The sequence below is a fragment of the Musca domestica genome, unplaced genomic scaffold (genome assembly GCF_030504385.1).
Source record: "Musca domestica strain aabys unplaced genomic scaffold, Musca_domestica.polishedcontigs.V.1.1 29, whole genome shotgun sequence".
NCBI classification, from domain to species: Eukaryota; Metazoa; Arthropoda; class Insecta; order Diptera; family Muscidae; genus Musca; species Musca domestica.
In genome coordinates, this window is record NW_026712296.1 from 4,975,651 (window position 1) to 4,996,379 (window position 20,729).

Sequence of the window (20,729 nt, forward strand, 5' to 3'; positions counted from 1 at the left end):
AAGTAATTCAACAGCAATGGTATACGATTTATTCATCTAGTCGTCAAATTTAACTTTTAAAATTTGTAATCATAGTAAAATAAGTAAGATAAAGTCATTTCAATTTTTTTTTCTTGTATGGCACGCACTAATTTAAGTAGCACTTTTAAAACGATTTGATTTCTTTTGATAAGTCGATTATTAAAATATCGATTTGTAGATCCCTACATAGAACAAAACAAATAAATAATGGAGACAGAATCATATTCTCATTTAAGTGAGAGCCGCTCGTCTGAAGTACACGTATATCAAGTAGAGTTAAAGTTCTTTAGTTTTCCCTCCTGCAATAACCAAAAGCGGAAGTTCGGTCCCGATTTTTTTTTTAAATTAGTCGAATATTAAAAAAAATGTTGAAATTAGCGGCTGTTTTGTTACTATTTACGGCACTTGTCTATGCCGTACCAAAACCAGATGAAGTACCTAAACACAATCCTCTTGAACATGACTCCAAACATATCGACCATTTCGCCAATGGTCATCACAATGCACAATATGACCATGAGCAGTTTCTAGGCGAAGATGAGGCAAAAACATTCGATCAATTGCCTCCCGAAGAAAGTAAGAGACGTTTGGGCCTTATTGTCGATAGGATAGATGAGGATAAAGATGGTTTTGTTACACTTTCGGAATTAAAAAGGTGGATTGAATATACTCAAAGACGGTATATCGATGAAGATGTGGACCGCCAGTGGCGTCAACATAACCCAGATGGCAACGACACAATAACATGGGAATCTTATCGCAAGGATGTTTATGGTTTTATGGACAGCCTCACTAAAGATGAACAAGAACACGAAGAAAACGGCATTTCATATAAAAGTATGTTGACTCGTGATCGTCGTCGCTGGAGTGTTGCTGATCAAAATCTGGATGATGCCCTCACGAAAGAAGAATTCACAAATTTCCTTCACCCTGTCGACAGTCCTGTAATGGGTGATGTTGTATTGACCGAAACCATCGAAGACATTGACAAAAACAAGGATGGTAAAATTTCCGTTGATGAGTACATAGGCGATATGTACACTCCTGTCGAAGAGGGGGAAGAAGAACCTGAGTGGATTATTAGCGAAAGAGAGACTTTTGCCAAATTCCGAGATACCGATGGTGATGGTTTTCTGGACCGTGAAGAAGTTAGGGCTTGGATCGTGCCTAAGGACTTTGATCATGCCGAAACCGAAGCTAGGCATTTAATTTATGAAGCCGACAATGACAGCGATGAAAAACTAACAAAGGATGAAATTCTAGACAAGTACGATGTTTTCATTGGATCTAAAGCCACTGACTTCGGAGAGGCTCTAGGACGTCACGATGAATTCTAATAAAATTCAACACTTGCGTGAAAAAAACACTTCTTAAATTCGAATACTCCGCTTTTTATGTGCTTTACTTAATTTAGTTATTTCAATTCCATTTTAATCAATCTAAATTGAAACACAAATTCTTCCACATAGCATGTATCATGTATTTTCAATGCGAATATTATTGCCTAGATGTACGTCATCGTCGCAAGTGACACGTATGTATAACACATATTGTTTTTGTTTGAATCTCTTAGTAAAATATGTACCAAATAACCAATGGAATCTATTAAAATAACGGACAATTTTTCTATTAAGTAATATTAGTTTAAGTCATTCTGTTTTTGTAATGTCTGAAGTATATGAATCTTTTTGGATGCATTTAACAATGAAATATATTCTATTTTTAGAATTAAAACTGATTTGCTCTGCATTTTCATTTGGTTTGTGTTTTTTGATTTGTTATGTTTACTGGAGAGCCATATGCCACAAGGCAAAACTATTAATTTTTATGTACACATATGTATGCCCACAGGCATACACAACTTATCGCATGAATATGTGTGCATTTGAACACATCATCTTTTGTTTTTCTTCTTCTGGATTATTCTGATAAGCCTTCAGAATGATTGGTTCACGAGAAGAAGATCCGGACAAGAAGGGTAAAGAATAAGGTCGAATTTTAGTTTTAATCTTATGCTGAGATAAGCGAAAATTTTGAACAAATATGGGAATGTGTATTTAGTATATGTACACAAACATATGTACTGTGTATATGTGTATGCAACTTGATACTCTTGCCGGCTATAATAGTTTTATGCATTTCCACTATGCAGTAGACAGTGAGCATATGGGTCATTTATGACGGAAGAATTAGTTGTCTTTATACCCTCCCCCAGCTAATATACCCTTAGCTTTGTCATTCCGTTTGTAACTCCTCGAAATATTCATAATAGACCCTACAAAGTATATATATTTTAGATCAGCGTAATATGAGATGATGATCTAGCGATGTCCTTCTGTCTGTCTGTTGTAATCACGCTATCTTTCCAGGTCCACGTCTTCCTATAGTCCCCATATAACGGTACCTCCCGATAGTCGGTATTTTGATGATTTCAGCAACATTATTAATCGTTTCAAATTTTGTATTGGAAGATCTTAATGAGTACTACAACCTATGAAAAAAATTTCGTATGCAGGTCCACGTCTTCGTATAGCTCCCATATGACGGTACCTCCCGATACTCGGAATTTTCATGATTTTTGCGACATTATTCACCGGAATTGTAACAAATTTCATATTTAAAGTTCGCAATGTGTACTACAGTCTATGAAAAAAATTTTCGTATGGAGGTTCACGTTTTCGTACATCCCTCCCGATATTCGATATTTCAATGATTTTAGCGACATTATTCACTAGAACTGTTCCAAATTTCGTACTTGAAGTTCGTAATGGGTACTACAGCATTTGACAAAAAGGTTGATGTCTTCGTATCGTCCCCAAATAAGGGTTTCCAATTAAGTGGTCGTTTTCAGATTTTCTTCAAGTTCCTTCCAAATGGTGGAGGGTATTAAAAGTTCGGCAAGACCGAAGTTAGCTGCTTTTTTTACTTGTTTAATTGTGAAATTGATGGTAACGTTTTTTTGCCATTTCAATTTTCTGTTCCGTTCAAAAATTCCGGCTGAGGTGAGCTTCTCGAGAAATCGAGTTTTGTATTGTAAGATTGGGCAATTTGGTTGATATTCTTCCGGAATCGTTGTTAGATATCGTATTAGTCGAAATATATGTAAAATGTACGAACAAAGCTGCACAGGCATTAAATGTGCTAAGTAATTTAAACACTTCAACAATAGCGTCGTTTAAAAATAGTTCTGAAATAGTTTTTAGAAATAACAATTTAAAAGGAGTTTCTAATGGAAATTACTTTTTCTGGGACGTTTGTTTGTATAAAAAAAACTACCTTCTAACTTAATACTAAATACCATCATCCAATAATTACAAAGTAGGACAGGTTAATAAAATATGAAAATTGCAACTCTGAAGCTAGAGTCTTGCAACTACAAACATATTAAGAAAAAAACAAATGCAACATGTTGCTTTGTTTGTATGACACTTTTATTCATAATATTTTTAATAACATCGAGTTTCTAATATTACACTTCATATTGATGAATTCCGATTAAATTCTAGGAACTTTTTTATGCATCCAGTCTGAAATTTGATAAAAATTAAAAACACATAACAAAGATTACCTAATAAATTAATTATTAGCTTAAACATTCGAACCAAAAAAATGTGTCTGGTGACTAATCATTTTTTCAAAAGAGAACAATTTCTACCTGAAAAAAATCAAAGCTAGTTTTTCCAACAAAGGTTAGATTTGGATTAACTGGATTAAAATTGTCATATCCATTACTTATACTTCAAATAAATCTTCAAAAAGCTTTAACACAAAAATGGCATAAGTTTAGCTATAAGGCAATAACAAACATTTTACAGCAAATCAATCGTCACCCTGCCAAATTCTTTTGTTATTTAAGACACATAAAATGTTAAATTTATGATAAGAAATAAATATAATGTTAATACTTTTTCAGAAGACAGAACAACACTCTAAATGAAACTAACTACATCAAACTATGTATCATATACTGATAAGGAGCCTCTAGTTTGTTCTATAAAATTTTTGTATCTCATTGAATTTATTAATGAATTTTCTAGAGAACATAGAACTTTTTCTAAATACCGTAGAATATGTTTACATACATACATGTGTATTCCCATTTCCCAAAAAGGGCTACAGCTCATTGAAACGATGATAAGAATGTCAGCACGTTTTCCAAGGCGATCTAACAAATTAATGTTATTTTGAATAAGTATAGTATGAATAGTGCCATAATTGATATGTTCCAGAACCTGCAAGAATTTACTAGCAATTTCGATATCATAAAGGAAAAACCGGTTATCGTAGTAAAAACTTGTACATCAAAATTTTAAATTTTAGGCATTACAATAGTAATAAAAAATAATATTTCTTAAAAAAACGAATTCGAGAGTGTTATACCGTAATATGGTGCAATCATGGTACAATGAATAGAAGGTAAGTCAACTTTGAAAAAATTGCAAGTATAGAGGTCTAACTGTTTGGCTTGTAATGTCAGAATTAGTATCAAAACAATAAAAAATCAAACAACTTGTTGTTGAAAGGCCAACATTTCTTTTCAAAATCATGTCCTATATATCTCTTATGGTTTATTTCGCGACAAAAACTGGAGATTTTGTCGATGCATACGTCGCAAAAAGCATTTTCAAAACACCCGAATTTGGATATTTTCTGAACAATTTCTTTATTATTGAAAAGAATACACACACATAAACAAATGAATTTGACATATTAAGCCAGAAAAATAAAAAAATTGAAATCATATGGTAGTTCTGCCCTACCTTGAATTCATTGTACCATGGGTGCAATAATGAAATTACAGTTTACTCTCTGTCTCAGAATCTATTTGTTTTGCAATTTTTTTTTTTCGACATCATAAAGGAAAATCGACTATCGTAGTAATTTCTTCAGCATTATTGAAGTTCTGGAACAGATCAATAATTTTTATAATTGTTGTTATTTTTTTAAAGGACACTTTTCTCCCAATAATTTTATATAAAAGAAAATTGAGAAAAACGAATCGACGCCGTGAATTTTTCACAACACCGAGTTCCTAACACAATTGCAATTCTTTTATTCCAAAACAGAAGCATTTGTTCTTCCCAAAAGAATTTGGGAAGACAAGACAATACAAAAACATAAAAACTGTGTACGTGCTATGACATTACAAGACTACTAACAAATTGTATTCAGGTGGTAGCAATCACCCTGTCTTCATTGCATCATGTACGTAGGGAAGTCCGAATTTATAATGGCAAGTTTACTTGCTCAATTTCAGGGAAACAAGGAAAGTGAAACTCTTTTTAAACGTGCAACAAGTGGTTTTGTTTATTTAACATTTTTCACAAAATTATTGCATTTGGGAAAACCCACAAAACATGAATGGAATATTTGGCTTTCTCCACAAAATTGAATAAAAGATATTAGGACAAGATTGTTTTATCCCAAAATTGTACATTTTGTAGCCCGTTAACGTAGAAAATGATCATTTCTTTTGTCTCTTAATTCGAAATAATTTCAATTTTTTCATTTTTAATTTGAAATAATTTCAATTTTTTCATTTTTATTCAAAATAATACACACATATACAAACTGATTGTACGTTTTGACAGAATAGGGACACCAACATACCAAAAATATAATACAGCTTGCGAATAATATTATAAAAATAGTTTAGAGAAACACTTATGTTGCACAAACTTTTCTCAAATTTGTCCATTGTTGACAAAATTTATTTTGATTTTTTGGAAATTGTCTGCTAAAAATTATTTTCTAATCACGCGAATTTCCGGACCGAATTCTTAAGGTAATGATGGGAATCTGTGGTATATACTATTTCAATCTCATTTCAAAGTGGAGTCATCAGAAAAGTTGCAGGAATTCAGTAATGTGAAGGAGATGAGAAGTTCAAATAAGGGAAAAGAAAGTGTCGGGGTATCAAGGCCATAGGATGGGAATGAAAATGGAAAAAGATTGCTCGTACTGGAAATTTTCTGGAAACTTTTTTGTTTTTTTTTTATTTGTATACAAACCAATTAATGATCACGAAATTGTTGAAAATAGTTGCCTTGTATAAATGCTAAAGGCAAGTTCAAAAGAGAATAAAATAAATTAATTAATAAAATATTGAATAATAAGAAAATTATTTTCAATATACCCAAACTATTATACTTATCTATTTTTTTGTAATTTGGGATGGAACAGCATTTGAGCGTATTAGTATATGGAGTATTTGAATAGTGTCGTAAAAAGGATAGTATCAGCGTGAAGATGTTCATTTTTGTTGTACGGTACGTCCAATTTTAGGTAGATATTCTATGATTAGGGGTCAAACAACAAAGAGATAACGAATCAAGTTATCTTGACAGTTTTGTGAAGAATTAGACTTTTAAAGATATACCCATAGACTATTTTCGAGTTTCTAGCTAATTTGCAGAATTTTTTCTATTTTTCAAATTTATAAATTAAACTATTAAATTAATAACGATATAATTTATTTAAAAATTGTAACGGACAAAATTTTTAGAAATATTGGACAGCATGAAACACCCTGTTATTTCTTATAAGATCAGGCAAAGTTACAACTAGTTCCGCGGCTCATTTAATGAATGATTGCGTTGTCGGTGTTATGCATTACACTCATTCGTAAACAACACAGGTATTCGGGTATTTTGCTTTTTGTTTTTAACGAGCATTCCCTTTAACTTTCTTATTTGTCTCGCTGGGACGTCTTTTATTTAGATGTCAAATTTAATTAGTAGCTACTTCTGTGGCTGTAATGCCTCCAGCTGATTGCCCAATGTCCCAATGTCTCATACGTGAACAGCACATGAATTCGGGTATTTTGTTTTCTGATTATTTTTTGCCGATCATTTCTTTTAACTCTCTTATTTGTCTCGTTGGGACGTCTTTTATAAAGATGTTAAATTTAATTAGTAGCTGGTTCCGTGGCTCATTTAATGAATGTTCAAGCTGATTGCGGTGTCCTCATATCTCATTCGTAAACAAGACGGGTACTCGGGTATTTTACTTTCTGTTTATTTTTTTATCGAACATTCCTTTTTACTTTTTTATTTGCCTCGTTGGGACGTATTTCATTTAGATGTCAAATTTAATTAGTTTAGCAAAAATAAATTTTCGCAAAATATTCAAAACATACCTTCATTTTGTATTTTGTGCAGACTTGTTTCGGGGATTGTCTATTCTATATTGAAAGAGAATGTGAAAAGTACTTTATGCGTCATAAACAGCCATTAAAGAAGGAAATAAAATAGAAAAATCATTGTTTGACTGAAATAGATATCAATTACATCTAGCCGTTCTAGAAACATACCAACGAATGCCCCGTGATACAAAAAACATAGAAAATTCTTTTAAAACCGCATTTACCATAAGAGTCATTAAAAACAACGTGAGCGATAACGTGAAATGGCTATTTATTGCTGGGGCAACACGGCACACGGGGAACTTGGCTTGGGGGGCATTGAAGATGAACAGGTGAGGATGCAAGCGCAGTGCAGTTTGATAAAATATAGCTACATATATTTTCCAAACAGATTTTAACACCGCGCAAAATGGTGTGGAGCCCACCGAACTCCTGTGTAAAACAAGTAAGCTGCGGTCGCTGGCATACATTATTTTTAACATCCACTGGCAAAGTGTATTCTTGTGGAAGCAACGATAACGGCCAGTTGGGACATGAACTGCCAACGAAAAGGCCACGTATGTCGCTATCTATATTTAGTATGTACTTAAAACTCATCTGCAATGTGCTTTAGATCATCAACATTACGGGAACACACAAATCAATAAAGAGACCTTCTGGCACTGACCTTCGGCCTAAAGTTTTACCACCTATACAAATTTGTAAACAACGGTCGTCGTGAATAAGTTGGTCAATTACAGGAGAAGAAATACTCACTGCATTGCATGATGTTCCATTGTAGTTAAACCTTTTACTACTGGAACATCTGCTTATGCTTATACATATTTAAAATAAAACTAAAATAAATTAGTTTTTTGTTGTGTGTTCCCATATTTTTCAAAAATCTATTTTAGTCTTTCTTCTTGATCTTATGCTCACATTTTATGCCTGATTCTGTATTAATATTAATTTTATCAATATTTTATTTATATAGCTCATGATGTTTTACTTTGATTTACAGTATTAGTATTTTGAAAATATGTTAAGGCTATGTAATTCTCTTTATTATTATTTTCCTACAAATAGAATTGATTGAAGAATTGGAAAACTATGTTATAACCCGTTTGAGCTGTGGTGCCCGCCATTCGTTGGCGTTAAGTGAGTGGGGTCAACTTTTTAGTTGGGGCCATAATGACTATGGTCAACTTGGTTTATCTAATGGTCAGGACGTGATAACGCAACCGAAAATCGTCCGTAACCTGGTTTCAAAAACAGTGGTACAAATAGCATGCGGAAATAATCACAGTTTGGCTTTGACAAGTTGTAAGAATGAACGACAAACTTAAATGTATTTTTTGTAACAATTTTTATTTTTTAGGCGGAGAGCTTTATTCATGGGGCTCAAATATCTATGGACAACTTGGAGTAGGTTCCCCCAGTGATGTCGTGCACTCGAATACACCACGCCTGGTATCGGCGCTTAATGGAATACCAATAGCTTTTATAGCGTGCGGGGGTAATCATGCATTTGTGATATCAAAATCTGGGGCTGTGTTCGGTTGGGGAAGAAATGATTGTGGCCAACTAGGTCTTAATGACTATGTCAACAGATGTTACCCCACTCAGCTGAAAACATTGCGTAGTTTGGGTGTACGTTATATCACGTGCGGTGATGAGTTTTCAGTTTTCTTAACCAATGATGGTGGCGTATTTACTTGTGGTTCCGGCAGATATGGTCAATTGGGGCATGGTGGAAATTCCAATGAAGTTCTGCCCCGTATGGTAGTGGAACTCATGGGTAGTACTGTAACACAAATAGCTTGTGGTACCAGACATACATTGGCATTGGTACCATCTCGCGGGCGAGTGTATGGCTTTGGTTTAGGATGTGCTGGTCAGTTGGGTATACGGGTAAACAATAGTTCCCCGACACCACAAGTGGTACTAGGACCATGGGTAAGTAACATATTTTTACAAGACGATATCAGATAGAGTATTAAGTTATACTAAAACATTACAAATATTGAGTGAAATAATAGATTATGTAATATATCTTTCATTCAGGTTTCCCCCAGTGGACAATCTCTTATACCTAATATAGAGGACAATAACGACAACAATTGCTATATAATAAAGCAGATATTTTGTGGAGGTGATCATTCACTAGTCACGTGTACTTTTTATGAAGATAAAATTCCGGCCGTAGACTGTCGATTATACGAGTAAGAAATCGTTTCATTGAAGTTCTAATTTATTATTTGAGTTTTGTTCATAAAATTATATTTCATTACATAGCGAAAATACCCAAGTCCTTACATTAACTGAAGAAACCGCTAAAAAATGTGCAAATATCGAACGGGATAGTATAATGGATATGGACTTGTTGACTTTAGTTGAACTTATATTTAAAAGCCAAGCTTGTTTGAACGGTTCGTTTTTATTAGAAGACGATCAGCATTTTTGTTGCACCTCTAAACACCATGGTGTAAACTTAACAACGGCCGTTAATGCATTTAATTACTTACGTAAAGTTGAACATGAAACCCTGAAGACATTGGTAATGGCTACAATCAAATTTAATTAGTTTGCGGTACACGTCGCAGTTAATTATTTGTATTTCAGATTTGGGAAAAGATAACAAACGATTTATTAAGTTCTCTGGTATCATCACCTGCCGATGTTGAAACATTGCGTATATTCCTCATACTACCACTCTACCATGAGTTCGTTAACGCTAAAAATTATGAAAAACTACATACTCTCTTCAGCAATGCGGTGATTAAATTAAATGAAATTCCACGAAAAATTGTGGCAAAATGGTGGTCACAAACGCCGATTGACTGGTTTGAGCATTTGGTTTCAAGCTACAAAAATGTCATAGCATACATTATTAGTTTCAAAATGCCGCCAAATATGGGTAGTGGATCAGAGAAACGGGTACTTTGTTCATATATTATAAATATACCAATCTTATAAAACTACTGATATTCTAACAGCTTGTAACATATAACAGTAATTTGATAGCTGCCTTAAACATTATTGTTTTTCTCCATGGAATAAACAACAAAGAACGCAAGAACAAATTAAACTACGAAGCTTTCCATTGGCCTGAACTATCTGATTTTGTTGATGTCCAACAAAACTATATTCATTGGTTGTTTGATAAAACGGTAAGATCAAGATTATATATAATTTTTATCATTGTTGACTAAAAGATGAATGTTTTTCCTATAAAGCCGGATGCATTTAACATTTGTAATTATCCAATGCTTTTTAACGCTGCAGCAAAGACAACACTGCTTCAAACGGATCAAGCCATTCAAATGCATCACGCAATGAATGCGGCAACTTCTAATGTAAGTTTATAGAAATTTGGTTATTTCGTATGAGCATATTAATTATAATTTTTTATAGAGTATATTAAGTTTACTAACAGGTCAACCCATTCAACAATTCATTGTTTTAAACGTATCAAGGGAAAATTTAGTGCAAGACACATTGCGAGAAATAATGCAGTACAATGAAAGTGATCTTAAAAAGCCACTTAAGGTATGTAAATTCGATGTGCTCATTTAATATTGTTATGCAAATCTCTGCGTTTTTTTGTTGCTAATTTGATTAGATTGTTAATATTATATATCTTTTTATTTTTTTTAATTACTAGTGTATATATATTATATAGGTTTTTTGAAAATCGAGTGCCTCTTCGGCTAAGTGGCATGTAGCGCCGTCATGTTCAAAACAAACGTTGTAAATAACTCACTTTTAAATTCTTGTGAATCAAAAAATTGTTCAACATGGCCCGATAGCCTGACGGTCAGGTTATGCATCTATAACAAAATCTGCTTCGAACAGTGACTCGTTTTGAGTGATTCGGCTTTTGAATGTAAGCTTGCGGGTTTTCGCGCACATTCCGCAGCATCACCATAATTTTTACATTGAAAATATTACTTTATTATTATGTATAATATAATTTTGGTAATTACCAAAGTCGCTGAGACCTACAGATAGAAACAATGGAACCGATTTTGTTAATAATTGTAAAAAAAAATAAGAAAAGTTATGTAGATTTTGGAAAGTAGATGAAAAATTGATATGACAAATAATTTCGTGGGTGGAATCTATGACAACTTTTAAATACCAAACTTTAGACAAAACCGTTAAAATGTTGGAAGATATGTTATATTGTGACCTAGACCTTAGGTTAGGTTAAAGGATGCGCGGTTGTGTAAACAACCACTCCACCCGGAGCGGAGAAGTTAGTAGGCTTGCATCCACGGTGTATCAGCGTGTTGTCCTTATCCATTTTAGTCTTCTGGCTAACTGAAGAATGACTGCTGGCTCGATGACGGAGAGGGAGGACAAGTCTGGCAGAAATTGCTTACCCAGTAGTCACTGTCTCACTCCTATAAGAGTTGGGCAGTGGCAGAGTAAGTGCTCCACCGTCTCTGTTTCTTCCTCGTCCTGACAAAGCCTGCAGTATTCAGTGTCGTCACCACCACATTTGGATGTCATGACCTTTATGATGCAGTGTCCTGTAATTAGGCCCACCACAAGCTTCAAGCCCAGCTTCATCATGGATATGAGTGACCTTGATCTTCTTTCGGAGTCCATCGGCCAAATCTTTTTGGAGACATTACATCCCCTTCCAGTTTGCCAGTTCTGTTGAAATTTCTCAAGATAATAGTTTTATGTACTTAGGAGAAGTGACATAAGGGTGATTTCACTGAGCTCTCAATCTCTAGATCTACTGACTCAGATCCGAGTCTGGCCAATTCATTGCCAGATATGTTGCAGTGCCCAGGGACCCAACAGAGTTTTACAAACGATTTAACCTTTTCCAGAGCATTCCTGCATTACAGAACTGCCATAGATTTGATTGTAAATGAATTAAGAGCTCTATGGCCTTCCCTAAAACCTAACGGCTTTAATTGAGTAGGGTCTCTTGTGCGGATTGGGGTGTGCTCCTAAACACACCTTTAATTAGTAGCGATGCATCTCTTTGGATTTTATCACTTAAAACTTCAAATAGTTTCTTTACTAATTGTGCCTACAATCATCAAAGTACCGAATGTGGTAAGGTTAGATTTTCAACAGGCAAAAAACTCTGTAGCCATATTTAATTCTGCAAGGGAAGCACAAAAGAATGAGTCTGTAATATAACTTACACCACTCTGGATAAATATAACAGGTCTTTTCCGCAATAAAGTTATGTTTCTTATGTTTTGTGTGAAATATCTGAAGTATCATATACACAACCCTGTCCTGTCCGACTCCCATGCTTCTCCTTATACTGGTGTCCATAAATGTCCAGCTTTTTTTCTATAAGGGAACAACAACAAATTTCAAATTCGTTTGGGAGGAATTATAAGTCCCCATAATTTAGGATTAACGTCGATACCTTGCCTCATTATGCTATTGTACGTCCCCATTTTCACTTTCGATTCAAAATTCTTTTTCAACAGACCGACTAAAAAACGTTACCAATTTATAAAGAACAATGGACAATTAAGAGTGTATCAATTTTTGTAAAGGCTATTCAGCTATTTTAAATTACCGTACTTTGACATTTCTAATTCTTAAAGGATGGACGGTCTCCTAGCAAAAAAAAAAAATAATAATAATAATAAGTATGGGTGGTGAGTGAGTGATTCATTTCAAAAGATTCTGTGCATATGCACATTTAATGTGGATTGAATCGGATTTCGGATTTAAAATTTTTGCTGCGTATAAGAATATTGTATATCTGCAATATAGTTGAATTGTAGAATAAATTATATTTGTATACATTACAATAAAGTTTAAATAGTTTACGAAGTTTAAATAGTTGAGGATGCTATTAAATCGTGAAAACATTTCGTTTTAAATGATAACGATATAATTTTTTTAAGTACTTTACAAACTGGCTGGTAAAAAAGATTCTGTCGATGTTTTTTTACATTTTCTGCTTAAATCCAAAAAATGATGCAGGCTATGGTGGATCATAATAATTTAAATTGATATTAAATATTGAAATTTCCTTTTTTCAAGGTTAAATTTTGTGGCGAAGAAGCAGAGGATGCTGGTGGTGTGCGAAAGGAATTTTTCATGTTACTTTTAAAGGATCTCATTGACCCGAAATATGGAATGTTTAAGGAATATGAAGATTCAAGAGCAGTATGGTTTGCTGATGTCACATTCGAAACGGATAATATGTACTTTTTAATTGGTATAATTTGTGGCTTAGCTATTTACAATTTTACCATAATCAATTTGCCGTTTCCATTGGCTCTATACAAAAAGCTTTTGGATGAAAAAGTTGATTTGAGTGATCTGCGTGAGTTGTCGCCGACCTTGGCTAACTCTATGCAACAAATACTCGATTATGATGGCGATGATTTTGAGGAAACATTTGATTTGCATTTTGAAATATCAAGAGATATTTTCGGGGAAAGCACTAGCGAGCCGTTAAAACCGAATGGATCAGAAATAAGTGTAACAAAGGAGAACAGGTAAAAAATAAAAAAAATTGAAGACTATTAAATATAACCATACTAATGATTTAATATTGTAGGCAAGAATTTGTTGATTTATATGTAGATTTCATATTCAATAAAGCTGTGTGTGACAAATTTAAGGCGTTCCAGAAAGGTTTTATGAAGGTATAATTAAATTTTGGTATTTGTTTAATGAAGCTATTATAAACGCTTATATTGTTAAGGTATGTTGGGGTCGGGTCTTAAAGATTTTCCGACCCGAAGAACTAATGGCCATGGTTGTGGGCAATGAGGAATACGATTGGAAGGCTTTGGAACTAAATTGTGAATACAAAAATGGTTACTCAGTTAGCGACGATACGGTATGTTATGCGTCTCTTATTGTTCGAAAAAGTTTAAATTATCCAATTATTCACAGATTAAATGGTTTTGGGAAACTTTTCATGAAATGACTCTTGCTGACAAAAAGAAATTCTTGTTATATCTAACAGGGAGCGATCGCATTCCAATACAAGGAATGAAAGCCATAAAAGTAAGTGAAATGAAGTTGTTAAAGTTTAATATAACACTTATTTAAATGTTCCTCCTATTAGATCATAATACAACCAACCAATGATGACAAGTTTTTACCGGTAGCTCATACCTGTTTCAATCTTCTTGACCTGCCCAGATATAAAACAAAGGAACGCTTAAAATACAAGTTAATGCAAGCCATACAACAAACTCAGGGTTTCAGTCTTGTATAATCAGTCCAGGATTATACGGAATTTGTTGTGGTCAAAAACTATGTTATCTCATTAAAGGTTTTTTTTCACTCAACGCTGATTTTATTTAGTTTCATAAGAATAGCATGTTAAATCATTATTAGTTAATTTTGGCGATTCGTTTTGCTGTATAATCAATTGTTAAAATATGTGAGTTCAATCATATTACACTAACACATTCATTCATATTTATAAAGACAACTCACATTGAAATGCCTTGTACACAGATTAAATGGAAACATGACTGATACTAAAAATTATAATGGAAATAAATTTAATTGGATTTAAGTGGTTGTTTTATTCAAAATACGTATCCAAAGTGTGTGCACATATACAAATGTTAACTGCAGTTTAGCGAATATTAAACAACTTAAAATTTCAATAATTCAAGTTGTATTGAATGGCGATAAGTCTGTTGGACAGCATAGAAGATTGAAAAAACTAATTCCATTTCTCGGCGTCGATACAAGTCGGTGTTATAAATGCAATATTACCAATATACAGAGTGAGATGAAAAAAACAAGAGCTTGGCCGGGAATGGGCCATAATACCGCAGAGCAACATTCGGTCAGAGTGTGCCGGTTTCATTGGCCGTTTGAAGGTCATAATTCGTACCAAAGGAGACCAAATAGAACAAATCTTAACTTGTTCTAAAATTTGATGCTATTTCCGACATTTTATGATTTCATTCAATAACATTTAAAAAAATGTAAAAATTATGGGGTTGGATTGGATTTTGTTGCAGTTTTTTATCTCACCCTGTATTTTTTGGTATTCTGTAAGAAAATGTGACGATGGAGTAGACTTGTATTGGCTCTGATTTTGTCGTTAGTGGTTTTGATGTCAACTTGTATTTGTTTATTGATTTTTACAGAGTAAAATAACAATGGAAAATTACAAAAAAATATCATTGAAATAAATTTAATAAATTATTAGAAGATTTCGAAAAAATTAATAAACAGTCGACGCCGTTACGGAATACCAAATTAGAGTCGACGTCGACAACAAGCGGTGTTGTCAAGTAGAATAAAGTTGTGAGTACATAAACAGCTTAAAGTCTTCGCTTGGCAAATTTTGTGACATATCATAAAGGGATGCCCGAGCCGCACTCAAATCCTACCGTCGTTTCCTATTAGAATTTGACATTAATATGCCTAGCCATGTTGCCAAGCTGCTTATGTACTCTCACCTTAAGTGTGAACAAAATTGCTGATTTCATATACTGTGGAAGCTTTTTGTAAGAAATATTTTAATTTAATTGCAAACTACTTTTGGTTTTGCGAGATATAATTTTCTGGAAACTTACAAATTGGAAAGAATTCATGAATTTTATTTTCAAAATTTATAATGTCGGCATGATAAAGATTGGTACATTGTACAATGAAGACAAGGAAAAAGTTGAAAGTAACGAGGTCTACCTGTAAGGATTGTAATGTCAGAATTACTATCCAAGCAAAAGCAACTTGTTGCATTGATTTAGAATAAAAAAATCGCGAAAACTGAATGAAAGGTCATACTGTATTCTTTAAAATCATGTTCTACAAAGCTACATCCTATATACAATTGTTTCTTTTGGTGTCCCTATTCTGTCAAAACTTATACACAGTTTTTATATATGTGTGTATTGTTTGAATAAAAAAAACAATATAATTTGAAATTATTTCAAATTTAGAGACAACAGAAATGCCTATTTTTCTCGATGACAAGCGACAAAATTTATAGTTTTGCGATAAAACAATATTTTCCCTCTATCTTTGATTTAATATTCCATTCAGTTTTGTGGGTTTTCCCCAATAAAGTAATTTTGTAAAAAAATAATCTAAATAAAGAAAACCAATTGTAGCATGTTAAAAAGTCTATTTGACTCTATAATGCCATGTTTACGTTAGAACTTTTTGTAGGGTTAACCTACTACAAAAGGATTTATTTGAAGTATAAGTAATGGATATGACAATTTTAATCCAAATCCAGTGGGTTAACCCATTTATATGTAAACGTACTGTAAGACTCCGGTACAGAGTTGCATTTTCCTAGTTTCTTTGAAGTTAAGCAACATTTCTTATTGAGCCATGGTACCATGGGTTTGTGCGGCAAATTTCAAAGCTCTATGCAAAATAATATAAATGTAAAAAATAAATGTTCAAACATTACTTCCCTGTTCCAGAACTGCAAGAATGTAAAAGTTTTTTCTACAAATACATCTTTTCTTTACGACATGTAAAACCAGTAGATTCTTGCAGGTTCTGGAACAGAGCATTAATCAATCAATTGACCCATGACACTGCCAACATAACAATCGCCAACCGTCACTGCACTATGTAATGCAACTTTTTGACTCCCATTGTGTATAATTCTCCATAGTAAAAGCAATAAAAACATTGTCGTTTTTGACATTAAGTGTCACACAAAAATTTATTTTTATTTTTTTTTTTTTTTTCATTTGTATGTATTACAATTTTTATTTAAATTATGGCTGTTTTAATACATATATAATTATTAAATAGGAGTAGTAAGTTTTTCAATTTTCCAAAAATTTTATTAGCACAAATATACTAAATTTTACAGGCTCATCACGTAAATGCCTTGTTTTCAATAATGTAATTGATTTTAATGGTTAGTCTGTCCATTTGTCGATTTTATAGTATGACAATCTGACACATTTATTTTGGGGGAAAATAATGTTCAGGTTTAGATTTTTTTTGTGTTTTAAGATTGATATTTCGAATGTATGTGTGTGATACTTATGTTTCCAGTTTAGCAAATAGGAGGATGCAAATATTGTACCAATGTACAAATAACAGCAAAAACACATAGAATATCAACATATTTATGCATTATGTTTAATTAGTTTATATGTGTTGTTATCAACTGTTTTATTTGCAACGTCATTTAAACATCCATATTTTTCCAACATAAACTTCTAGTAAGACTTATTTCATTGAACCTTGTTTGACATAGAAACAAATTTAATCAAATGAATTTTGAAAATATTTGGATTTACATTAGACAATTAAAATACCGCTTGCAGAGGAATATAGAACGCAAAATTCCAGAACCGTGTTAGCTTATATAAAAGTTAAAGGTAAAGGGAATCATCATTAAAGTTCTTAATTTGAATCGGAACAAAGTATCCATACCTTCAACAATTAGAATACAACATCGTACGTTGAAAAAGAAATGAATAACATAAACGTTAAAAGCAAATTGTTACTGGGATTAGTAAAAACATTTGCGACATTAAAACAAGATAAATCTATGACAATTCTAAGAGGACAATTAAAGAAATGAGTTCTTGGTAGACTTTCTGATTTGCACAGATGAACAAAGATTCTACATGTATTTCAATTTGATTATTCTTTATACATATAATGAATACTTTCGCTTGTTCCCGGAAACTAAAAAAAATTGCCACGTTTAAAATGCTATTTTATCTAAATATTACTTTCTCAATAAATATCATTTCACTTTCAATATTTTACGAAAATCATTTTAATGTTTGAGTTTTATTTTTTAATATCGTTTTGAATATGGTGTAGTATTGTAGTAAAGCCAAAGTTTAAATAAAATGGTTTAAAACAAATTAGGAAAGGAAACTTTTAGTTTTACTAATGCACATATATATGTTATGTAAAAAAGGAATTTGTTAATACATTGTTTATAAAATTGTTGCAATAAATTTATTGCAAATAAATAAAAATTTAAGCGACGAAAGCGGTGACGTAAAATTATTCAGACCAAAGAGAAATAATGAATACTGAGTGACTTAAAGGAAATGATCTATTGCGACTTGTATTGTCTATTGACTAGTTCTGCAATATGATATCTTTCTGGTGGTGCTTTTAAAAATGTCGTTAGTGATGGAATTAAACGTTAAAACACGTTGACCTGGTGACAATAACACATTATTAATCTCAAGGCCTGGAATACCACTCTGTATCATTTTACATATGTGTATATTTTTACTATTGCTACAGTATACAAAAATTTATAGAATTGGCTGTTTTGTGTGTTAGAACGCTTCAATTTGGTATTTTGCTGGTTTCTTCCCTCCGTGTGCTTAAGATTTTCCAGACTTTCCGGGTTTATGGTGAAATTATAGCAACGTACATTTACGTTTCGACTTGGGCTGCAAAACAGGACACAACACTGAACGTATAGCTTCATCAAAGACAGTCTTTAAGCCCTTCTGTGTCAAAGCTGAACACTCCAAATACTTGACTGCGCCAATTTCCTTAGCCATAGCCAAACCCTGTGGGTAGGTAATGGGCGTAAGCTTTTTGTCACGTAGTTTTTCAATGGTGATTTTATCATCCCGCAAGTCCAATTTTGTGCCCACCAATATTATTGGCGTATTTGGGCAGTGATGGCGTACCTCTGGATACCACTTAGCACGAACATTCTCAAATGAAGCTGGATTTACAAGCGAAAAGCAAATTAAAAATACATCTGTTTGTGGATACGACAATGGACGCAAACGATCATAATCCTCTTGACCGGCCGTATCCCAAAGGCCCAAATTAATAGGCTTGGCATCGACCATAACATTAGCCGAGTAATTGTCGAATACAGTTGGTATGTATTCTCCTGGAAATGCATTCGTTGTATAGCTGATGAGTAGACATGTCTTACCAACCGCACCGTCCCCTACGACAACACACTTGATTGCCTGCATTTTCTTTTTCTGCTTCTTTTTGCTGCTGTCCTCGCGGTTACTGAAAAATATGTGCGTTCCCTGGATATGCTATTATTAATAAATAATTTTTACAAAATCAGTCAAATATTCTGGTATACCTAATAGAATAATTGAAAAAACTAATTCTTTTTTGCACAATAGAAATTTTTCACTTCTCTTTCTAGTAATGTGGAATACGGAGTCCGCCTAAGTTTGACGGCGTTAAACAACAGGCGATGGTCTATTGTTGGTATAAATGTGGACAGTGTTACCGCTAACACTTTCATAAAATCTCTGTTTTATTTCAGCCATATTTTTAACCGACGATAACTACTACTTCTGTACTATAACTTGTCTGTCTCCACCATGAGATTTTTTAAATATGACAAAAGACATGAAGCTATGCGTCTATAGGCAAAACAGTTGAGCGGACGAAATTGTTATGCCAATTTCATGTTATCGTCATATTATTATTTCGCAATATCCCTTTGGAACAATCGGACATTTTTGTTTTCAATTCCCTTTTACTTTTTTTCTCTTGCCAAGTCAGTATTAAATAAAAATAGTTCAAAGCTTAAATCGTGGCATCGGCTTGAGATTACAACACTGTTGTCACTTGATGCTGATAAAAGTGTTGCCTATTCACGTTTCGTGCATCCAAAAATGGCAACATTGTCCAAAATCACGGTTTAAGTTTTGTTCTGTTTTAGCCTTAAGAACTACAAAATAAACGGTCGCTATAGAGTAAAATCAAATGCATTCGCAACATTGAAATGGAAGAATGGTAGAATTTTGGCACAACCAGAAAGGTACGAAACTCTTTACCAGAGTCCTATCATGGTAGAGGAATACAAGTAGTCGCATCGACTATGATTGCATGACTTTAATTGTACCATGCAACTTGTCATGAGAATGTAGAACATATGAAACCTATTGTTGCATGTATTAAAGCTCTATTTGACATCACAGGGCTCATGGTAGGAGAATTCAGGTAGATGCATCAAGGCTTGGAAACCTTGATATGTCAAAAAATTAAATTGTTTCAAAAAATTTTTGGATTTTTATATGTTTTGTTGTTACGATATGCATTCTTCGCCAATTTTTACAAATTTTAATAATTTTTCATTCGAAAAGTTCAATACCAAAATTGGTTTGACACCTGTATTCGTCTACTATGATTCCTGCTTCTCGTGGATTGAAACAACTACAAACCACACTTAATTTATGTCATTACACCTCACAGCCAAAAAAGTTTTAACAATAATTTCAAACCGCCGTACGCACGTAGTATTAAAAGAGCAAAGTTTCAAAACATTTTGTTAAATGCTCTCACGGAAAAAAATGAAAAAGGATGGGGACAAAAAAGCATTATATGAAGCTACTAAACGGCTGAAGAAAATAAAAAATCATACTTGAAAGAATGACACCAGAAGGTAGAACAAACCTACCCCCTAAATACAATTCTTTTCTTTTGGTGCCCTTATTCTGGCAAAACATATACACATTTTGTGTATGAAGTCTATTTGACATTATAAGACTCCATCACAGAGTTGCATTTTTCTAGATTCTTAGGAGTTGAGCAACCTCTCTTATTGATATATATGTGCGTTTGTAGATTTGTGATGAATTTCAACAAAAAAATTGCAGAGGAATTTTCGTATAAAAAAATTGTG

General features: G+C 33.1%; 3 protein-coding genes across 4 annotated transcripts; 2 read left to right on the forward strand and 1 right to left on the reverse strand.

The window, feature by feature from the left end:
* Positions 1–236: 236 nt before the first annotated feature.
* On the forward strand, positions 237–1,759 carry LOC101899615 (calumenin-B). Its single transcript, XM_005176716.4, has one exon. The coding sequence runs from the start codon at positions 387–389 to the stop codon at positions 1,356–1,358; it is 972 nt and encodes a 323-aa protein (XP_005176773.1). The 5' UTR covers positions 237–386; the 3' UTR covers positions 1,359–1,759.
* A 5,313-nt stretch (positions 1,760–7,072) lies between these two features.
* On the forward strand, positions 7,073–14,672 carry LOC101899782 (probable E3 ubiquitin-protein ligase HERC4). Of its 2 annotated transcripts, none has more exons than XM_005176717.4 (15): positions 7,073–7,497; positions 7,557–7,743; positions 8,231–8,467; positions 8,523–9,100; positions 9,209–9,366; positions 9,440–9,701; positions 9,767–10,081; positions 10,141–10,314; positions 10,381–10,500; positions 10,559–10,693; positions 13,175–13,635; positions 13,698–13,785; positions 13,845–13,982; positions 14,039–14,152; positions 14,214–14,672. In XM_005176717.4, exons 1-15 carry the CDS (start codon positions 7,429–7,431, stop codon positions 14,364–14,366), a joined length of 3,189 nt encoding a protein of 1,062 aa, XP_005176774.1. In that variant the 5' UTR covers positions 7,073–7,428; the 3' UTR covers positions 14,367–14,672. The 2 variants fall into 2 exon arrangements, with proteins under 2 accessions (XP_005176774.1, XP_005176775.1); XM_005176718.4 differs by having other exon boundaries at positions 7,074–7,497; positions 7,557–7,722.
* A 3,185-nt stretch (positions 14,673–17,857) lies between these two features.
* Positions 17,858–19,330, reverse strand: LOC101900181 (ras-related protein Rac1). Its single transcript, XM_005176720.4, has 2 exons — positions 19,176–19,330; positions 17,858–19,116 (listed from the first exon to the last, which is right to left on the reverse strand). Exon 2 carries the CDS (start codon positions 19,054–19,056, stop codon positions 18,478–18,480), a length of 579 nt encoding a protein of 192 aa, XP_005176777.1. The 5' UTR covers positions 19,057–19,116; positions 19,176–19,330; the 3' UTR covers positions 17,858–18,477.
* Positions 19,331–20,729: the final 1,399 nt, after the last annotated feature.

Coding starts and splice junctions, on each gene's coding strand:
- LOC101899615 (XM_005176716.4), top strand. CDS start 387: ATGTTGAAATTAGCGGCTGTTTTGTTACTATTTACGGCACTTGTCTAT.
- LOC101899782 (XM_005176717.4), top strand. CDS start 7,429: ATGGCTATTTATTGCTGGGGCAACACGGCACACGGGGAACTTGGCTTG. Junction 7,498..7,556: donor GGGGCATTGAAGATGAACAG/GTGAGGATGCAA, acceptor TTTTCCAAACAG/ATTTTAACACCGCGCAAAAT. Junction 14,153..14,213: donor AAGGAATGAAAGCCATAAAA/GTAAGTGAAATG, acceptor TCCTCCTATTAG/ATCATAATACAACCAACCAA.
- LOC101900181 (XM_005176720.4), bottom strand. CDS start 19,056: ATGCAGGCAATCAAGTGTGTTGTCGTAGGGGACGGTGCGGTTGGTAAG.